This window comes from Ictalurus punctatus, chromosome 2, assembly GCF_001660625.3.
Source record: "Ictalurus punctatus breed USDA103 chromosome 2, Coco_2.0, whole genome shotgun sequence".
Lineage (NCBI taxonomy): Eukaryota > Metazoa > Chordata > Actinopteri > Siluriformes > Ictaluridae > Ictalurus > Ictalurus punctatus.
Genome location: NC_030417.2, coordinates 24,469,855 through 24,492,785, shown reverse-complemented (window position 1 = coordinate 24,492,785; position 22,931 = coordinate 24,469,855). Strand labels below are relative to the sequence as shown.

Here is a 22,931-nt window from a genome sequence, read left to right as displayed (position 1 = left end):
TCATTTTGATTGTGCGCAGTACACTGGGGAGCCCTTTGACAAAATATCTGTCGAAAGAATTTTCATAATTTGATATTATTTTATTTGTTCTTACTTATTATATTCACTGGCAGCAGTCTGGTGGATCCACTGAAACCCTGCATGTTACTGAACAGGACAGCCTGTGCAATAGTCTGCCCTAGATGAATACAAGTCTGTGAGGGGGAGAGCTGGCAGCCAGAGATTTTCTCTGCACTATTTTATAATGTGCCGTAGCTTACACTTGGAGTGTGTGAAATTGCAGAGCTGAACCAGATAGAGATGGAAGCTCAAATTTCTTTAGCTTTCATTTACCATTAATAAATATCTTTTGTAGGAAGTACAAATGTTGCAAGGTCTTCTTGGTTATTGTGGTAATCCTTGGCGGTGGGTGGGGGGTGTTTAACACTTCTATTTATGTTAAACAAGCTAATCTTCTTTATCTTGAACAAGTGTGCTCGTGAGCCGGGTTCAAGCTTATGACTTGTTCTCTTAAGACAAATCCAAGGTCATGTCAAATTGTCAACAATCCAAGCCAGCTAAATATGTAATCCATGTTTTAATAATAGGGCCAAGATTTCACCATTGTTTGAATGATATTTTATTGATGACTCATATATGTCTGATTGTGTAATTGTAATTATAGAAGGCTTGCATTTTGTTCAGTGCTATTGTCTTTGAAGTGGATCATTTTAATTGCTTTTAACCATTATATCACTATTATGAATTCTTATTGTGGCCTCTCATCGTTGAACTGTACAGTAACTTACTGAGTATTTATGCTGAGTTAATGATGTCTTTCATAATGTCTTTCCCAAATATATTTAAATGACACTTTAAGCTTTTAGTTCTCAGTTGCAAATAAAATAAAATAATCAACCTGCCACTGCCAGACTCATTAGAATGAAATCCTTTAAAGGCACCAACTAAAAATGTGGATGTTATAAGAAAGGTGATGGCTGTCACTTGGCCACTTGCATCAAGTTACTCTGTTTTCGCCATTATTTACTGGTATTGTTGACTGCATTGTAAAAAAACAAACAAACAAGTAGAACTCAAAGCTAATAGCATTGATTTGTATGCCTGAAATACCGTTTAATATATACTTCAAAAAGGAAGGAAGCTGTTGAAGTTTATATAAGGTTGTAATGATAATGCCATATAAATCCTACAAGCATTCAATCACTTGTTCCTGAGATATCGTGCTAATGAAATTTCAGGATGGACAAACACATGGACAACCCTAAAACATAATGCCTCCGTCAGCAAGTGGAGGAGGCTTAAAAAACAAGAAAAATAACATTGCAAAAATAATCACAGCATGACTTCTAAATTAAATAAAAAGAAATAATAAAAGCAGGCTTATATATTTAATCACGGTCTTTACATTTAATAGGTCTGAAAACCTTTTTTTTTTTTAACTATAGAAAGAGCATAACAAGTTATAAACAGGCCATAAAACCATTAGCCATCAATTCTATTAGCTACACTGAGCTTTAGGATTTTGTTGGACAAAATGGCAGCTGGGAGTAAGTGGTGGATTGTCTTTGCCTCATTTCATTAAAGTTGCATTAGTCTTTCTCTGGAGAGTCACCAGAACTCCTCTGCACTGACACTTCTGAATTCATTTTATTCCAGTTGAAATATAATGCAGCATAAATGTGGCTGTCAATGAGGATTGCTATTATACGGTATCTTGCACAAATATTCATCATGTTTATTATTGTTAAAGAAATCTATGACTAAAATTAAAACCATTAGTGAAAAAAAACATTTTCATTAACTGAAATAAAAAAAAGTGTTTCCAAATAAACGAAAACTAAACTGTAATGTCCTCCTGCAATACAAACGAAAACTAAATAGTATTTCAGAGAATAAAACTTTCATTTTCATATTTTAAATGTTGGGTGGTCTAGAAACAGTAGTTGAACTGAGTGAATCTATCAATATTATCGACTCCTAAATGACCAGTAGATGGCAGAGTAATGTGCATTAGAACTCCTTGGCACAGCAGCGATTTAGTAGCAGTGGAGCGCTCAGGGCCATAGCTTCCAGTTTGCAATTACAAACAACCAATCTAGCTAACGACATTCCAAAATTATTGTAACTAGCTAGCTAATTCATTGCAATTTATTCATAATTGTCAATATAACAAGTTTGATACTGTAAATTTTATTTTTAATAGTAATATTATTATCAGCAACAAGCTTGTTCACATTGTGCACTACAGTGGCATGTTAAAACCTCACAATAAATGATTTGTGTAAGTTTTAATCAGTTTACAGTTTACAGTTACAGTTACATTCATTTGGACTATTATGAAATTGTTTTAATGGAACAATCATTTGATCATAAATGCTTGTGGATGATAGATAGATAGATTAGGCAGATAGATGGATGGATGGATAGGTAGATAGATAGAAAGACAGATAAGCTGAGGGAAATGATGTAATGACGCTGCAGATATAACAAAGCTGGTTTATATATATATATATATATATATATATATATATATATATATATATATATATATATATATAATATAAATAAAATATTTTAATGGGTAGGAAAAGACAGAGCCCAATTTGGGTTTTTTTAGTATGATTACCATGATATTAAAAACTAAAATGATATTAAAACTAAATACAAACTAAAAGTAATGATTTTCAAAAGATAAAAAGGAAATCAAAACTATTTATGCACCATTACAACTAACTGAAATACAAAAAAAACTGTAATAACCCTGATATTCACCCTACTAGACCCATAGTGAATACTACTGGAACTAAAAATTTTTGTTTTGTTTTGTTTAATTAACCTTAAAATACACAAAAAACACCTGTAAATGGTTTAAATATTGTATAAATCAAAATATAAATAAAAAGCAGTATACTATGATATTTTGCATTGGTTTAGATAGTCAAATTAAAATAGAAAGAATATTATGTTATCAAAACAAGCTTGAGTGATGACATTGTTCTTTACATTTCAGAAAGTGATTGTATAATTAAAATTTAAATTATGCTACAGTTGCCACTGCAAGGTCAGTTAGGCTGTTAAATTTTCCTGGCATGTGCACTGTGTACATGGCAATAATTAATGTCTTACTTTAAAAAGCCTGTTTACTAATTGGGGTTTTGGTAGTCACATCAAGTATTTGCGGTACTGACAGTGTTAGTCTTATTATTACCATATTAAAAATTAAGGTGTTTCTTTATGTATAATAGAGTGCATATATTGTTGAGTTTGGTGAATTAGCATTAGCTTGGTAACCTACCAAACTAATATACTAGCTTTCTGGTCAAGTTTGCCAAGATTTGCAAGTAAAAGATGGATTTTTAATTAGCTCTTGTAATGCAGCCATTTTTTTTTAAGTGTTGAGCTTCAGCAAGTAACTGCTAGCTAAACTGCTATCCTCATACTTACCAGAGAACATTCTATGTATGATCACATACCGATAATTGCTTTTTTTCTTTTTTTGTGGTAGAATTCTTGGTTGATTCTTTATAAAAGCATCTGGTTAACATAGTGGCGATAAAGAAGTGGGGGGATGATTGGAGAGCCCCTTGCATTTCCTACATATGCTTCCCAATACACAAGAGCTTAGTAGTGTAAATTTCATTAACGTTTCAATGATTCAAAGTAGACCTCATTGACACTGAAGGGTGTGTGTGTGTGTGTGTGTGTGTGTGTGTGTGTGTGTGTGTGTGTGTGTCAGTTGGTCCAAATTTAGGTTCCACAACTTATTTATTATTGAATTATTATTAGTATTAATGAAAATCACTGATAAAGGACTAATAATGTCAATCTGTGTAAATTTTATAGAAAGAAACACACTGTAGATTGTAAGGCAGGTCCTCCAGGATTTTGCAATTTTGTGATTGAAAAACTAATGCAAAATCAAGCAAATTCTGCAATATCCAAAGCCCTTGCCTCTGTCTCTATGGACACTCTTGGGGCTTATGGCAGCAGCAGTCAAAGTCATACCGTTGGGCCCATTGCACAAGAGACCGTTCAGTGGTGGCTGAAAATCAGGGGTTTCATCCAAGGACGAAACCCCTGAGAGTAATCAGTGTCATGCAGCGGTGCCTACGATGCTCGGACAACTTGGAGGTGTCCCTGGTCTCTAGCCTAGGGTCATATTTTAGTGGCGTCTCTTATCGCAAGACAGTAATGTCAGATGCCTCGATCATGGTCTCTGGAGTAGCCCTCATCTAGTGTGGCATATAAATCAACTAGCACTGAACGTCTTCTCCTCAGTTGAGAGGCCACCATGTGACAATTCAGCAGTGGTCTCATATATCAACCACCAGGGAGAATTATGTTCGTTCCCCCTCTTCAGGCAGGTTCAACTAATTCTTCTCTGGCGAAGAAGAAGTTTTGTGATTGAATGCAATGTACATTCCGGGCAACTGGAATGTGGGGGCAAACATCCTGTTGAGGCAGGGCTGAGGCCTGGGCATTGGGGGCTCTGTCCACAAATGAGTGAGTCCATATGGTGGAGGTTCAGCCAAACGGAAGTGGACATGTTCGATTCCAAGGACAATACGCTGCCAAATGTGGTTCGCCCTCACTCCTCCTGCACCAAAAAAAAAAGGGTGAGGGCTGGATGCCATGGTACTCATGTGGCCGAGGTCACATCTGTACGCCTTTTCCCCGATCGCTCGGCTTCCTCAGGCTCTAGCAACAGTTCACCAAGATCGTGCTATGTCTGTTGCTAGCAGCACAGAATTGGCGTGCTCGAATTTGGTTCTCAGAGATAATATCTCTGCTGGACGGCAAATCCTGGGAGATTCCTCTTCATAGGGATCTACTGTCTCAAGCCGGAAGGTTGATTAATCACCCTCAGCTGGAACTATGGAAACTGAGAGTCTGGCCCCTGAAGGGCACCAGCTCATAGATTCCGACCTCTCAACTGAGGTTGAAGAGATCATGTTAAACGCTTGAGCACCATACACGAGACATTGTATTCATTCAAGTGACAACTTTTTTATCGTGGTGTCAGGAACACCAATGAGACCCAGTAAACTGTGTACATAGTTACAGTCCTGGAGTTGACAGGCCCCATAGTCCTGGAGCATGACAGGCAATGCTCTCAGTATGACGGAGTTGGTATACTCATTTCCACAGCGTGAAGCTCACACAATGTTGAGTTCCCTTTGAAAGGGAACGTCTGTGTTATTTTTGTAACTCTGTTCCCTGAGAAGGGAACGAGACGTTGCATAGCTTTGCCATACTAGGGTATGCTTGTAAATTGCGTCTGTGCTTCAGACAAAGGGAAGCTGATGACGTGGTTTACAGGCGGCGTTTTATAGTCACGCGACGCATGCTATGCCACGTCACATGACCACGGCAGGACTATAAATAGGCGTGATTTTTGGCTGCAACAATCACAAAAAAGCTCACCGAAATCCTGGACTGTCTTGGGGACATGAATCAGTCATTTGTACACAATATTTAAACCTGACAAATTGCATTTTTACTCTTTTTCATTATAATTTGAAAACATGCTCCTGGGGAAAAAAAGCACTAATCCCAAAGATTTTAATGGTTTTAACATCAAATCATTGGTCATGAAATTAGCAAGCATTACACAAATATATAAAATAACTTGGTATGGGATAGCTTTTCCCTTTGAATTCTATAAATGTTTATGTCTTTTGATTTTTATTTAATTAATTTATATTATTTTTTATTTACATTTTATACTGTACACCCAGACATGTAATTTTAGATCAAACATTTTAATCATTAACATGATTTGACCTTTTTGTACAAGGAGTCTATATAAGTGAATTTCCCTGTTTCTAGCTTTTCCCCTAACAGTTCACTGCAGCAAAAGTAAATGAGCAAATGGTGGCACAGGAGGTCTCAGGAGTGCATTTGTTTAATGTTTGCCAATTTTCTGACCAATGATTTGTTGTTAAAACCATTAAAAGCTTAATATTTTGCCATTTTGGTCTTGGCCCTTTTTTTTTTTTTTGCTCAGGAGTGTATACCATTCAGAAATTATACATACACATTGTATACCTCCAATATTATATATTATATATTACTGATATATTTCTCATATGCATACAATACATAGGGGTGCCAATAATTGTGGCATACATATATTTAATAAAGATATATATATTTTATAAATCTGTGTTTTGTTTGCAATTGTTTGATATCCATGAGAGCAGAGTATTTTTGTGATTTTGTTTTAACAAAAGATCAAAAGGTTATACAATAAAGACCATTTTTCACAGCCTTCTTTGCTCATCTTTACCAATATTAGTGGAGGGCACTGTATATCATCATAATAGTCCAAGCTAGCCCAAAAGACAATGTGTGCCACAAATTTTCTCCATTCAGTGGTCACTCAACAGCACCTTGCAGCATTACAGTGGGTTTGACATACCCCTGTACTCTGTCATTCAGGCAGTTCATAAAATTATTTCCAAATTGCACTGAATACAGTGAATGCTAGTGCAGAAGAGAGATTACATCTGTAAAGCCATTACAGAGTGGTCATAATTTCAAACCTAGTTTACACTACTGGATTGTCAGTGTCCATACAATGAGGGGAGACTTGGAACAGACATTTCCGAGATGATGTGAAAAATGGAGGTTTTTTTTCTTACTTGAATGATCCTTCTTACAAAGACAAACCAAGGAAGGAGTATTTCAAAGACAGAGCTAAAGGCTGACAGGATAAAGAAGCTCATCCACTGCAGAAGATGTAAAGCCAACAACTAAGGGTATGACTCAGTGTTGTCACGGTTCAAAGTACAGATGGAAGCAAGCACAGATCTTCTAACATTTAATAAACAAACAAACAAAATACAAAGACACAATAACACAAGGCAAAATACTGTGGCGAAAACTAAACATGGAAGCGTGGACAAAAGCATAGATAAGACAATACGTAAGATGAGGAAGCAGTACAAACAGTGGCTATATATAGGAGTGCTCGTTAAACAGAAACATGATACAGGAGCAGGTGGCCATGTGACAGTGATGTAGTATGGTGCAGTGGCTGCTGGGAAATGAAGTCCAGAGTTCCCTCCTTGATATATGACAAGTGTTACTTGGACACTGTGTGTGAACGCATGCTGTCCCTTGAAGCACCACTAAAGGGTAAAGTGCTACCTTAGAGAGAAAGGTAATAGACAGGAAGGCAGACATGAGTTTTTAGTGGTAGCAATTTAACTGCAGCCACTTCTCACTTGACCTGTCAGTCTCAATTGAGGATGTATTTAGCACTAGAGGGAACAGTTTTTGAAATAAAAGCAGCTCTCTTAGCACAAAATGCTGACAATTTATACTTCTAATATGCTAGTATACGGTTATCCTGCAATTGTTAGCATGTTTGTGAGTGAGGAATTGTTCATATTAGTTGTGCCTAAATGCCTAAATTGCTGTCTTAAAATTCATATGCTGTGCTCTGTGGAATTATTCCCCTAGACCACGGGTACCACAAAAAGGTTCTGATAAGCAACTAAGATGACTGAATGATGACAAGTTTACTTTAAATGTTAATCAGTTAATGATTAGTACTGTATGCCTCTAGTCTGTGTGTGCGGAGTTTGCATTTTCTCCCCGTGCATCAGGGGTTTCCTCCGGGTACTCCGGCTTCCTCTCCCAGTCTAGTGATATGCACTGAATTCTTATTAGCATTGGCACTGTTATTAGAGTTGGCACTCTGTAAAGGGAGTCCCCTAGAATAGACTTCAGGCTCCCCGCAACCCTGTGTAGGATAAGGTATAGAAAATTGATAGATGAATGGATGATTAGTTTATGTCTATATATAAGAGAGTTCAAAGTCATTATGTTTTGTTTCAGAGTGGTGCTTCATGTTACCACTTTTGACTAGTGCCATGGAGATATTTGGTTTGAATTTGACATGGGGAGAAAAATGCATCCTGGTTTGTCCATTCATCTTTAAACATTACGTTTTTATAATAATCCACCTAAATCAAATCTGTCGTGCTGAAAATGTCTTGTGTTCATCCATTACATGTATAAAAAGGCCAAGTGCACCAAGAAGGTGGGAATTGTTGTGAAATATGGTACCGGTTATGGTACCTCGCTCAGGAAGATGGTGGAAAAGATTGAGATCAGCCAGCACGGCAAGTACGCCTGCTCCTTCTGTGGCAAGACTAGGATGAAGAAAAAGGTTGTTGGCCTCAGGCACTTTGAGTCCTGCATGAAAACTTTTGATGGAGGTGTCTGGACATGCAACATCACATTGGCTGTCATAGTTGAGTCTGCCATCAAGAGACTGAAGGAGATGAAGGGCTTTATTTTTGTACAGAATAAAACCACCATGTCTTGGATTTTGCATTTTCTGCATGGCTCATTGGAACATCCCACAATAAATTAATTATTGAGCTAGACATCAACAACAAAAACAACAAATTTGTCATTGACTTTTTTTTTTATACCAGTCATGCTGTCAGTTTGCTAATCAGACCAGAGATTTAAATAATAATAATAATAAAAACTTGTTTGTAAGTATTTGAAAACTCTACTCTTCCAAATGTAATGGCTCTAGGCAGGTTGCTAATCTCTGGTCCAATAAGCTTCCTTTATGGAAATCCTTTGCATAAATGCATGTGACTGGATAAGCTGCTATTCCAATAGAGGATCTCTTACAGAAGCTGCAGTGGTTCATGTTTAGGAAGCTGCAGCCAATTTGTACATATATTTATTGGCACTGCTACAGTATTTTTTTTAATTACTCTGTTCAGTCCACTGAAATACTGTGCTGGATTCACATCTGGAGTGTGGTCCGCCAGTTGATGAGCTTGATTTAGAGCGTCAGAAAGACCAAACAGACTTTCCTACAGAGCTGAAAAGTAAAGTTCTGGAAGTTACCCTGACCTATGATGATCTGATAGCTTGCAGTTGTCAAAGTCTTACTTCTAAAGTGATACCCATGTCTACAGTTAGAAGAGTAAATGGCACTGGAACCATTTTAAAATAGAGCTATACTTGCACATACAATATATATCCTCCGGAAATATATTGTATGTGCAAGTATAGCTCTATTTTAATAGAGCCTAGAGTCTTTGATACAAAGGCACTAATGTATGTGAAAATAAGTGAAACTACTGTTTGTGGAACTCTTGGGACATGTGAGAAACTGTATTGATAGCATCGTATTTCAATATGTTATGTTGTCATTAGGTCACTCTCTTTTTTAAAAGACATTAGGTACTCAGTAATGTAACTTTATCTTTTTTATCAAATAGTTTTTATACATATTCTAGTTAATTTATTTAACTGAACATTAAACATTATTTTTCTTTTTTCCCCCCTGAAATGTCTGTTGAGGTAATAAATGGAAAATATACTTCCAGAGCCAGTGCTGTTCAAAAAACAGTATCCAATCACACAACAGCATTTGATTGCATGTGATACACAGCTTTAATCAGCTGTCATTACAGAGCATGGTGGAATACTCATATGCCAGATGACAGTAAATGGAATTAGTTTGTTGATTTGAAAATAATCCACCACAGGCTGATTAACGGAGATGAGCTTCACTTTGACCACTTTGATCAGGTCGTGCTGCTTATAGTTGATAGTCGTGGAACATGCTGAGCTCTGGGCTTCGGCACAGTTGGCAGCTGAGCATATCAGAGCACATTTACACATCTCTTATCTTCAAATATTCTTAAGGAATGGCAGAAAAATCCCGCATGATTAATTCAATATACAAGTAGAAAAATTATTATTATTATTAATTATTTAATAAGCCACACATAGATATACAGTAGGATATCAAATTTAAATTTCCTAAGACAGGGTATTAGATTCTGAAACGCAAGTTGTAGTTTGTGACATTTATGAAGTAGTAGTCAGGCAAACTTAGGAACATCCTGTTCCCCCCACTTAATGCAGTTAAGTTATACTATGCCTACACTTGAACTTAATCCTAATCTTAACTGTAACCTCATTAACCAAAAAGAAAACTTTAGGCTGCAAAAAAAAAAAGAAAAGCTGCAAGGAAAACAGTTGTTGTATGAGTTATCATCTCCCTTGCATTTGTCTCAAGCATGGCCTTGACTTCAAACATGATCATCACTGCCTTAATCGTTTCTAGTCACTTTGCATTTCAGTGGTCATAAACAGCTTCCATTATGATTTCACCTCACCTACTGTTTCACTCCCTCTACTTAACTCTAATTCTTTTCTCAGCAATCTAGTGTGTGTGTGTGTGTGTGTGTGTGTGTGTGTGTGTGTGTGCGCGTGTGTGTGTGCGTGCTAAACTCAACGTCCTAAGAGGTGTCAATGAGCTGTCTGGAGCCATAAGACGCAGAGTAGATGAAAAAAAAAAGAAGTGACAGAGTGTGTCTCATCTAATAGCTTTTGCCGTTCCCAGTTTCCCCCTTATGGGTGAAGTCCAATCTCACTCTGTGGTAATGTGCAAATGAATATGCCTGAAGTGCTACTTGGGCAAAGAAAAGCAAGTCAAAGAGACAGATGTTGCAGTATTAAGAGCTACCAGAGGGAGTAGATGCCGTCTGGAGTGTTTTGGGAGTGGGTGGAAACACTGGATACAAAGGGAAGGAGCTTAAAGGGGCGACAAAGTTAAATTAATAAAATACAATAAGGCATGATGTTATGGGGAAATAGTCAATGATGGAGTGGTGTGACACAGACACACAGTGCAGCCAACGATTATTATTTTCCAATAACAGCATGTTTTATTCCCCTTTTACATTTTTTATTCTCAATTTGCCAATTATTATGAATTTTAAAAAATTATTATTAAAGAGGGACACTTCATACTTTTTATTCTTTAATAGTTAGTTATTTTATAGAATTCTAGAAAGAAATCAGTTCCTTTTTTCACTTAAAATATGGCAGCTGTAAGCATTTCCTCACCTGTCTCTCTTTTTCTTGAAGTGAATAAGACAGAAAATGCAGACAGTCACATTACAGAGAAACTAGAAAACACTCTCTGAAAGTCTTCTGTCTTGAAGACCTTTCCATGGGGAAGACTTAAATTAACAGCTTTACATCTTTAATGTTTACAAAAGCGCTGACAGTGGAGACTTCTCCCATAAATGTTAAATGAACATCCTGTTACACACACTTAACTGTGTATGTTCTTCTTTGTTAAATAACAACATTTAAAAAAAAAAATTATTAATAACGCATACTCTTCAGTGTAGTGAAAGTGATTAGGGATGCAGCCAATGTACTGAAAATAATTGGAGTAGTTAAGGGAAAAAGAGATTAGAAAAAAAACAACACAGTTATGTTTTGTTATTAGTAACTTTGTTATTTGTCTTGCACAACCTGGTAGTTATTGCTATTCATCGATGTTACCTCAGCAGCTACATGCCTTGGGTAAGTTTCTTCTTGTAAAAAAAATATTTGTTCAACTTTTCTGTTGCTCTGCATTTGTTTGCTGGCTCACACCACGGCTCACTGTGCAATGCCTAGGCTCAGAGAGGTCACTTAAATATGGATTAGACACTCAGGTTGAGCTGCATAAAATATAAGTGGAATGGAAGAAGCTAGATTTCAGGTTTAATAAAAGCATATTCAATACTAGTTAGCCTTCTTGTGACATGTTGAGAATGTGCATTTTTTTGTGTGTGTAAAGTATAATGCATTAATACTGAATGTAGCTTAAAATTAATCTACTCAAAGGAGAGTATATTTAATTATTTGGTGTAAGTGCAGAGGAAGGTGGTGGTGCAGCTTTCAATACAGTCCTTTGGACAAAATAATGCAGTAAAAATGAAGGCTATTTTTATATTGAGACACACACACACACACACACATACACACACACACACACACACACACACACACACACACACAAATTTAACTGACATCCACTTTTCAGCTGCCATATTTGAAAGATGTTGACATATTTGCATATTTCCTGTTGACTTTTGAGTCTGCATATTTACTATTTCACCGTGTCCTCTGTGATTCATTAAAATGCACACACACACACACACACAAACACAGGCAGACAGATGTACACACACACACACAAACATAGGCAGACAGATGTACACACAAAGAAAGACTGCCTGTGCATATACTGTAGTGTATTCCATTCTATATAATCGGTTTCGCAGCTTTACAAACCACTTGTAATCTAAGTGCTAACAGGTTAACAACATTATAAATCATACACTGCTAGGCCCATCAAAGGGTCACAGAAATAGATGTTGTGCTGTATTTTCCCATCTCCTCAATAATAGACACACTAACCAGTAACAGAGACTCAAAGGATGCACACTGGTAGTTCTCTCTCCTGCCTCCAAGTCCAATTGGCAGATATTGATTGAGTTGCAGGAGAAGGCAATGAATCCACTTTATTAGTCAAAACCTGCACCTGCTTTTTTAACCAATAGGGGATTTGCCAGTAGCTAATAAATACATGAGATATTTTCAGAGCAGCACACCTTAGCCGGATTATAGCCTCAGTGCACCACAATTCATTGTCAAAGTTAAAGGCACAAAATGGTAAGGCTTTTGTCTCTAAGCAAAGAAATCAGACCTACTAAACAGCACACACATAACACACAGATATTACCAAAAGATTCTGTTTCAGTGCATCAGTCTTTTCGTACACACATAATTGCTTAATTATACATTCAAATATAATACACCATAATATATTAGAACACATACAGTCACTTTATTCCTGAAGGACACTAATGTATAAGCTACATGCTGTTCTATAGGGATGCACTTTTAGCCATATGCTGATGTTTTAATGACAATTGCCCAATCTTTCACACAGTCTGCAGTATTGTCACAATAAACATTAAAACATTGGTAAATGTTTTTTACTGACTGTAATGCTCACTGGGCAATATTTTAACTTGGCAGGCAACATATTTAGCTATCTTCGGTGTCATCACATAATCACTAGTGCTTGGCTTTTTCATGCCAAGACAAGCATAATCTGCTGTTAGTAAAAAGGATCTCTTAATGGCAAACCAATTAGAACCAGTATAAAGCATGCAGGCACTTGCAGAGAAATCAGGATTGGCTAGATTGGCTGTTTAATCTAAACATGTTTTAAAGTTTGCCTAAACCATCTGAAACTGCAGCCACATCTAAACTGAATAATACTGTATATCAGCACAATGTTGTTTGTTTCTCATTTAGTACCCTGATAGACTTTTCTTCACTAACCACTCAATGGATTGTTTACCTTTGCAGAACAGTTTCAGAATAGTTACACCAAATGCACATAGTGTGCCCTCTACTAATATTGGCACCCTTGGTAAATATGAGCAAAGAAGGCTGTGGAAAAATTGTCTTTATTGTTTAACTGTTTGATCTTTTGTTCAAAGAATTCACAAAAATTCTCTGCTCTCATGGATATCAAACAATTGCAAACACAGCACAGGTTTCTCAAAAAAAAAAAACTCTTACTAAATATAGGTGTGCAACAATTATTGGCACACTTTTACTCAATAATTTGTTACCTCCCTTTGCCAAGATAACAGCTTTGAGTCGTCTCCAATAATGCCTGATGAGATTGGAGAATACATGGCAAGGGATCCACAGATATCATTCCTCCATACAGAATCTCTCCAGATCCTTCAAGTTTCGAAGTCCATGCTGGTGGACCCTCCCCTTAAGTTCACCCCACAGGTTTTTATGGGTTTCAAATCAAAGGACTGGGATGGCCATGGCAGGACCTTGATTTTGTGGTCAGTAAACCATTTTTGTGTTGATTTTGATGTATGTTTTGGATCAGTGTCCTGCTGGAAGATACAACCATGGTCCTCTGGCAGAAAAACAGCCCTAAAACATTAAAGAACCACCACCATATTTAACCATGGGCATGATGCACTTTTCCATATGGCTACCTCTCTGTGTGTGCCAAAACCACTTCCGTTGTTTATTGCCAAAAAGCTCTATTTTGGTTTCATCTAAGAATAGAACCCGATCCCATTTAAAGTTCCAGTAGTGTCTGGTAAACTGAAGACGCTTGAGTTTATTTCTGTATGAGAGTAGAGCCTTTTTTTTAAAACCCTGCCAAACAACTTGTGGTGATTGTAGTTTTGGAGACTTTCTGACCCCAAGACGCAACTTAACCTGTAATTCTCCAGCTGTGATCCTTGGAGATTTTTTGGCCACTCGAACCATCCTCTTCACAGTGCGTTGAGACGGTATAGACACACGTCCAATTCCAGGTTGATTCATAACATTTCCAATTGACTGGAACTTCTTAATTATGGCCCTGATTTTGGAAATGGGCATTTTCAATGCTTGTGCTATTTTCTTATAGCCACTTCCCATTTTGTGAATCTCAACAACATTTTGCCACGCATCACAGCTATATTCCTTGGTCTTATCCATTGTTATGAATGACTAAGGGAATTTGGCCTTTGTTACCTCATAGTTATACCCCTGTGAAACAGGAAGTCATGGTTGAACAATTTCCTGTTCCTAGTCACCCAGAAATTTATTATATCAATGGGAATATACTTCAAATATATTTTTCTAATATGGATTCAAAGGGGTGCCAATAATTGTTGCACACCTATATTTAACAAAGATATTTATTTGGATAAACCTGTGTTGTGTTTGCAATTGTTTGATATCCATCAGAGCAGAACATTTTTGTGACTTTTTTAAACAAAAGATTCAAGCCTTCTTTGCTCATGCTTACCAAGGGTGCCAATATTAGTGGAGGGCACTGTAGCTATGACAAGATCTGTGGGCGTTCTCTAAAATGATAAGCAAGTAGGATCTCCAGAGGCATGAAATGAAATTATGTAAATGTTTCATTATGCTGTGTCACATTAATTAGGCTTTTGCGGTAGTTGAATTATATTGGCTTGAAATATTGTCCTATGTTGTGCTCTTTATATTTCAAATCAATAGGCAATCTAATCAGATTAATGAAATAATACCCAACTGGAGCTCTGCCAAACACCTTTCTCAGGGTTTGGTTGTAAACAATTCTGAAAGCTACTGAATCAGGTATTGCTGTTTTGTGATCTTAGCTGTTGCTGGCTCAAATTTAGCCTATTACCCAAAGACACTTAAAAATTCAACATAGAAGCAAATACTCACATCTGCAAACCCAGTTGGAGATAGAAAAATAAGACACCAGCCATGAGTGAGAAGAAGCAAGGTTCCAGATTTGTTGGTTCCCTTCCACCACACGAGATCCACACTGATGAGAATTCTCAGAAGTGATCTCACACCTTATTTATACAGTTTTCTACACCCAAACTAACAGAGCTTTCCCATAACACCAATATATTTAGAAAGAATCTTCCCATAATACCAATACGTTTTAGAAAGAGCTTTCCCACTATACCATTATGTTTTAGAAAGAGCTTTCCCACAATACCGGTATGTTTTTAAAAGAGCCTTCCCCGAACACCATTAGGTTTTCGAAAGAGCTTTCCCATAATACCAATAGGTACGAGACTCAACATTTCGGAGAGACCGTGGTCTCATGGGGTCCGCTGTTCCCATCAACGGTTATCTCGCAGCCCTAGCCATTCCCATCGACGGTTATCTCGCAGGTGCACCTTGACTCAACTACCCTTATAAACGGCCCATCTTGGTTCTCTCTTAAAATTTAAGGCCTTCGTCTGTGTTACTCCTGACTTTTTCTCGTGAGACAAGAATCCTCCCCACCTTCAAGTGCATTATGAGTAAGTTTCTTTCACATTTTCCTATATTTCTGGTTTATAATGCTTTCTCCTTTCATATTTGCTCTATATTTCTGTTTCATATATGGTTATACTGCTTGCAAGTGTTTTACTGTACTCCATACTTCATAATATCATTATATTATCCTTATAATATCCTACATATCCTACTACTCCTTATATTATCCTTATAATATCTTAATACTCCTTTTATTATTCTTATAAAGTTATAATGTTCTTTTATTTTATTTCTTTTATTAATGTTCTTATATATCCTTTTATTATTCTTATAAAGTTATAATATTCTGCTTTCCTTCTGGCAGCACAGGCCTCTGTGTGTGTGTGCGTGTGCATGTCTGCATGCCTGACCTTGACTGTGTGAGAGTGTGTGCCTCTGTGTGTGTGTGTTTCTCAGCCTGCACTCCTCAGCTCTTATATTTCTCTGTAAATAATAAATCGTAGTGTTAATCTTAAAGTGTGAATCCAATTCATCAGTATCCGCCTAATACCGTTTATTCGCTTCTGTGTGTCTAGGTGCCCGTCACTTTTTCTTCTCTCCTTTACTGGAGGGGCTGGATTGGCTGGATTTGGATCTGAACACTCGCTATCAGCTCGCGCATCTCACTGTTGACATCACTATGCTACTTGACGTTCTTCGCACCCCCTCTGGAAATGTGGGGTTCCCCCCACCTCTCAGATACAGAATCCACCCCGCAAATGTGTGTATTGACGCCTCTACAGAGACAGACCCTCTGCCTGACCCTCCCTCCAGCTGAGTATGATGTCACCTTCTCTGATCTGGGCTCTGACCATTCTCCCCTTTTATCACCTTCCAGTCCCGAGTACTCTCCTCAGGCCACCTCGGCTGGCTATCCCACGTCCCCAGGACGCACCCCATTTTATTACCGTTTTCTCCCTACCGCTCCCCTCAGGATTACACTCCCACGAGTCCTGTGAATTCGCAATAAAATTACATGCTGTTCATACTTAGTCTGTGAACCTTAATAAACTTACATGTTAATCATACTTGGTCTCCCTCGTGTTTATTTCATGCAATTTTTATACTCAACACTGTTCCAGGTGAATTAAATCATATTGTGAGTTGTGAGATGGCCACATACAAAAGTGCACAGATGAGAATATAGTGTAATAGTGTGTCTTATTATGTAAAATATGTCAGTAATATAGTGAAACATGCCTAGACATGGATGATCTCTAGAGCTCAAACTTAAAAGCATGTCAAAAAAGCTATGGGGTGTACTTATTTTTTCACATGACTGTAACACAGCACATTGAGGTTCAGTGTTTTTGTTTTTTTTGCCTTCTGGTTGTTTGATCCAGTTTTTAGTTATAGATGATCATCTATGGCTTCATGAGTATTTCACACAAACAGGTGTTTGTGTTATAAACCACACAAAAAATACAGGTAATGTACTGTTCTTCATAAATACAGTTCAACACTGTAAATGATGATGCCTTTGAGGAAGAAAATATTAACAGCAAGCTACTGTTCAGTCTTAATAATACCATATTTTTTTTATTTTTCAGTTAAGTCAGAATGTTTCTTGAGTACGCCCATAACTCATCTGAGCTAAATCTTAATTAATCTATTTCCATCAATTCATTTAACATATAGTCACCATAAAGAAATAATAAAAAAAAAAAAGTTGTAAAATATTATAAATCAGTGATTTTATTACACATTTCCCAATATCTTTCTTCCTGTTTGTCATGCAGAGATGTTGCTTGCACAGTCACGTTCAGGAACTCAAGGCCCACTTGGCTAGCTACAATTTTTGCCCTCGGTTTGTCCGTGTGTCTGTTCTTGTGTGTGTTTTGGTCTCTCAGAGATTCTCATGAGTGCAATATTTCAAGAATGTTTGTAGGATTTATATGGAATAATCATTATAACCAGCAGATGAACTGATTAGATCCCTCTCAAGGTCACATCAAGGTCAAAAGTCTAAAAGAGTTTTTCTTCAAAAGATTATTTTCTGTTTTGCATGTTCATGTTCAGTAACTCAAGCCAGATTGTCTGGCTCTCAAATTTTTTGCCATTGGTCCATACTTGTGTCTGTCCATACGTCCAGACCCTCCAACTAAGGGCATCACCAAAAATTTGTATGCGTTTGGAACTATGCATCAGGAGGGATGAAATCTAGTCTGTGATCACCTTAGCAATCAACTGAATAGCTAGAGAAATGTTAATCACGGGATGAATATACCACAAGCAAAAAAATAACTAGGGAAATTCTCTAGGTGGGTATTGGGGATGAAGAGAGATACTCAATAATTCTGTAGTGTAAAACCAACGTGAACTAACACAAATTGATGTGCAAATCCTTACTTCAATCTCCCATGTTTCATTAAAAGCATAGATACAAGTCTCTGTACTCATACATCTGACATGAGTCTCCATTTCTTCAGATTTATTCTTGGAACACTGCATGTGCATATTAAAGGCATTAGAGATGGTAGTGGAAGTTTCTAATTCCTGCATTGTATTCCACCCCTGCTCACATTTTTCTTGGCTTTCTTTTTCTGTGGGTAGGTTTTACTCCTCCAATCATTACAGCCACACTTGTTAAATGAGAGATTACACAGAAAGAAGAAACTCCTGGTTGTAGGAAATTCCGTGATTGTTGCTGCTTTTTTGTCCAAGTCTTACAGGAATAAAGTCCATAAGAAGACATGCAAACACACCGTGAAGCATATACATATTCCCAGACATGAACAATTGTGGTTAATTCATCATCTGAGATTAAAACTGGATGTTAAAAAAATAATAATCAAAACAAACAACACAGGGCACTGAGATGTTTCCTGTTGACTTACTCACATTGAGATCAAGGCATATCAGGCCTGTCAAAGTTACGACACTGAAACAAGAGATGTGTTCTCTCTTGGACAGAGGTATGATTGAATTGTAGACCATATGATTCAGAGCAAAGGGTTCTATTCAACCGTTTCCATCCTAGACTTGAGGGGGATGAATCGGTCCTAAAGATCCCCTTCTTCCATATGCCAAGGCTGCCAGATGTAATTCATGATACTAATTCATCTGCATGACACCTATTGCCACGTTCCTATTGCTCTAGAACACAGATGCTTTATAAGGTTTGTCTACCAAGGACAGGCCTTACTGCTATACTTGGATGATTGAGACCTCTAAAAGAGACCTCTGAAACAAAATTGAGACCTCTACAACAATTAGGCACATTTATATAGCATAATAGGTGCACTTTAAGATTTAAGATTTTGCAATCCTAGGTCCTGAGCATGAGGGTGTTCAGTTGATTTTGTCCACAGGCCACATAACTTTGTGTAGTTTAAAAAAAAAACATTAAAGGGTGCTTTCATTAACCTAGTAGCTAATGGGTAGCACAATAACACAGTTAGGGAATAGGCAGCTTGCCTTTTTTGAAAACTGTTGAATTTTCAATAACAGCTCTAAACATACGAGGCAGTGGTCGCTTGGTGGTTAAGGCTCTGGGTTACTGATCGGAAGGTCGGGGGTTCAAGCCCCAGCACTGCCAAGCTGCCACTGTTGGGCCCTTGAGCAAGGCCCTTAACCCTCTCTGCTCCAGGGGCACTGTATCATGGCTGACCCTGCACTCTGACCCTAGCTTCCTGACATGCTGGGGTATGTGAAGAAAAGAATTTCACTGTGCTGTAATGTATATGTGATTAATAAAGACTCATTATATCGCAAGTGATTTTTGGAGAGGAAGGCACAGCACTGTCCATGATGGAACAACCTCCTTCATCACCTGACCTTAACCTAATCAAGCTGTTTTTATAGAGGAGTTGGGAGTCAAAAATTAGAGGAGTGAGGCCCTGAAAAATGAAATGAATTTGAAAACCAAACAAATCTGATCAATGCAAAAGGATAATAGCTGGTGTGTGGTGGGCAATCTGGCTATGGCTGCCGTTGCATCATCCAGGTGGATGCTACACACTTGTGGTGGTTGAGGAGACCCCCCCCCCATACTATGTAAAGCCCTTTGAGTGTCTATAAAAGTGCTATATAAATGTAAGGAATTATTATTATTATTATTATTATTATTATTATTATTATTATTATTATGGGGAGACTTAATGTGAAACACATTAGGAGAAGATTCACTCCAGTGCAAGTATTTGGTTGCTGTCAAACGGGAAATAAATACAAAGAAAATGTACAGTAATTTTTTATACGAGGAATCATTCGAGGAATCATTCGAGGAATCAATAAAAGTAGTCCAGATTTTCTTGACTCAAATTGTATTAAATTTAAATGTAAGAACATAATAAGGACTTTGGAATTTCGATGACTAGATAAAACAGTGCTACACAACAGACATCCTTTTATCTCTTTCAGGTTAGTGGAAGGGCAATTTTTCAAGCACAAATTGTCTGGGTCTAACTGCAACCTATTTGAAAGATGGAGCTGCTGTAAGCTCTTTTTATTTCAGGCAATTGCAGGTCCTCAGAAATGTCTCGCTGTATGAAGTTCAAAAAGGCCCAAGCCTTTACTCCTTTGTGAATACAATACCTTAAAAGCAGACAATTTATGAGACCTGTGGTCTGGAAGACTTGGTGAATGGCAAGCTGTGTCTGGGTACTATTTAATTGCCCAGGTGAAACATTGTCGTCTCTTTGCCTTGTGCTGCAGCTCCTTAGCTCACAGCAAATTGGAGCCTAAGAGGATCTGAAGAAAAAAAAAAATAGACTGCTGCCTCAATTGTCTCTCTGCTGGTTTTATTTATTTATTTATTTAGCCCATATATCTGTCAGCCTGTCTATTCTGTTGATTATGCACGCTTCCTCTGCCTAAGGGAGACATGTGAGAGGCTGTGCTTAAACTGTTTTAGAGCATTTAGAGCAAATGTTTAAATGTCCTTATGGTAAAATGCAACTTTTGTTGTATGTACACTGCTGAATCTTCATTTTGTGTCTGTTATGTTGTATATCTGAAGAGAGAAGAAACAAAAACACCCAAGCTCATCAAAGCTCTACGTTCTCTAAATCTTGATTTTTATCTTCTTGACTCCCAGCAGTTTCTTTTAGCTAACAAGGAAGTTCATTTTAATAACACTCGAGACTTAAAGGGATAGTTCGCCCCGAAAATTACAACTCTGTCATCAATTTCTCACCCTCATGTCGTTCCAAACCCAGAGTTTCGTTCATCTTCGGAACATAATTTTAAAACATTTTTAATGAAACCTGGGAGCTTTCTGTCCCACCATTTACAGTCCAAGTAGCCAAAACGTTCAAGCTCCAAAAAGTTCATAAAGGCATTGTAAAAGTATTCCATGTGACTCCAGTGGTTTAATCTCAATTTTCTGAAGCCATACGAATGATTTGTGTGTGCAAAAAAACAAACTAAAATTAAGTCTTTATTCACAAAATATCTCCACTTCGGCATAGAATTCTGTTGCGCATTCACAAGAGAATCACGATGCATTAGTGTCATGTTGACGCGAGAGCAGACAAAAAAAATGCAAGTCGTCCTCTATGTTGAAATCTGCAGACATATTTGTTACAAAGCTTGTTATATGTGACTCAGTTTGTGTACAGCGTCCCTCTTCCTCTGTTTCTGGCAAAATCCTCCCTTGATGCATTTCACATGTACATAAATCTGTAGCGATCTGAATAGCAATGTGCATGGTTATGAAGTATAAACTGTGCATGTAACTCAAGTCTGACTATGGCCCGGTGTTATCAATACATATTATGTAATCGCCTTGTTGTAATGTTTCCACTAGTTGTTAGTGTTTTGTGTTGGTCATTGTGATCTGTTGGACAAAGTGTTCTTGTTAAAAGAAAACATTCAGATAGCACACACACCTCTACCCAATGTCAGCACAAATTACGCCACAACATCTCCTGCAGCTCGTTTGCTAATTGTGAAAACATTTGCATAATATTTTGAACTACTATTAACTACTTGTCTGTTAAGACAAGTCTGATTTTTTATCCAGTTGCTGATTGTAGTCAATCTTATGTTACCATACCTTCCACAAAAAAAAAAAAAAAAAAAATTATGTTGATTCAGCAAGGGAGGAAATATTGCATGAAGTGAACTTGAGCTGAATGTGCTTATCACAGGTGGAGATTTAATAAATGATCACCAAGAGGGGGTGCTGTCATACAACACTGACTGGTTTAAATCACTGACTTATTTGTGGTGTTTTGTTAGTTGTAATGCATTTTTATCATGAAATTATCTGTTGTGCCAAACTGCATATTTGTACAAAGACATAGAGAGATGCGCTTTGAAAGAGTTAACTTAGTAAATAATGCTTGTTAGCCATTGAAAAAAAAAAATCTTTGCATTGCATTGCACATTTTGTGTAGCTTCGGAGTTTATCTTGCTGTCGTTTCTGAGTAAATTCTTATGAGTTATAAGTCTATATAAATGTATCATGAGAAAACATAGCTCCAGTCAAAGCAGTGCTCGATCACTTAAGATCAGGATGTCAGGATGAATCCTTAGTTGTGTTTTTTTTTCTCTCTCTCTCACTTCAACATCTTTGACTTTTGTGTGCGCTCGCTCGCTCACTCACTCACTCACTCTCTCTCTCTCTCTCTCTCTCTCTCTCTCTCTCTCTCTCTCTCTCTCTCTCTCTCTCTCTCTCTCTCTCTCTCTCTCTCTGTGTGTGTGTGTGGGACAGTACTGGGAGGGCCAGAGTCTCGTGGAGTCCTGAGGAAAATCAGTGACATGTTGGAGATTATTTTAAAGAGAATTGACACCCTAGCAAAACTCAGCAACACCAGCAAAAGCCGCAGCCTGGAGGAACTCAGCTCTACTCTTGAAAGGTACACAGAGTGTGTGTGTGTGTGTCTGTGTGTGTGTGTGTCTGTGTGTGTGTGTGTGTGTGATGTGGGAGTCTTGCTTAAAATTTCCTCAGAATTAGCATTTTTTTTCCCATAGTCTCCATGGTGACAGAGCCCCTCGTACCAGCGGTTGAGAGGCTTCATGTTGTCATGAGTTCAGGGCCACAGTGTGTGCTGACTGGATGTCAGTGGTGTTTTGGTCTTGGTTGCAGCTTCAGTGCTAAATTATACACACTTAAAAATGATGTGTTAGTATCTTACACACTTTTTTGTGTTATTACTATTTCAACACGTGTTAAATTATCCAATAAATGTGTTAAAAAAGAAAATAAAATTCACACAAGTGATCAACCTGTGTTAAATTATTGGACAATCATGTTGCTGACTGCGTTGCTGACGTCATCATCCAATTCTGAACTCACCTCAAAGAAAATGTTCGCTGCTTTG

The 22,931-nt window shown here is 37.5% G+C and overlaps 2 protein-coding genes across 2 annotated transcripts in view; both read left to right on the top strand.

The window, feature by feature from the left end:
* LOC108274344 (alpha-1,6-mannosylglycoprotein 6-beta-N-acetylglucosaminyltransferase B) overlaps window positions 1–22,931 on the top strand; it is a 104,546-nt gene that overhangs the window by 13,627 nt on the left and 67,988 nt on the right. The window contains exon 3 of the mRNA XM_053674242.1: window positions 22,322–22,466. Coding sequence (XP_053530217.1) covers window positions 22,322–22,466 — 145 coding nt within the window. The remainder of the gene's footprint in view (window positions 1–22,321; window positions 22,467–22,931) is intronic.
* Window positions 8,001–8,963, top strand: LOC128629454 (60S ribosomal protein L37a-like). The gene is made up of 2 exons (XM_053677627.1): window positions 8,001–8,311; window positions 8,952–8,963. Exons 1-2 carry the CDS (start codon window positions 8,021–8,023, stop codon window positions 8,961–8,963), a joined length of 303 nt encoding a protein of 100 aa, XP_053533602.1. The 5' UTR covers window positions 8,001–8,020.

Coding starts and splice junctions, on each gene's coding strand:
- LOC128629454 (XM_053677627.1), top strand. CDS start 8,021: ATGTATAAAAAGGCCAAGTGCACCAAGAAGGTGGGAATTGTTGTGAAA.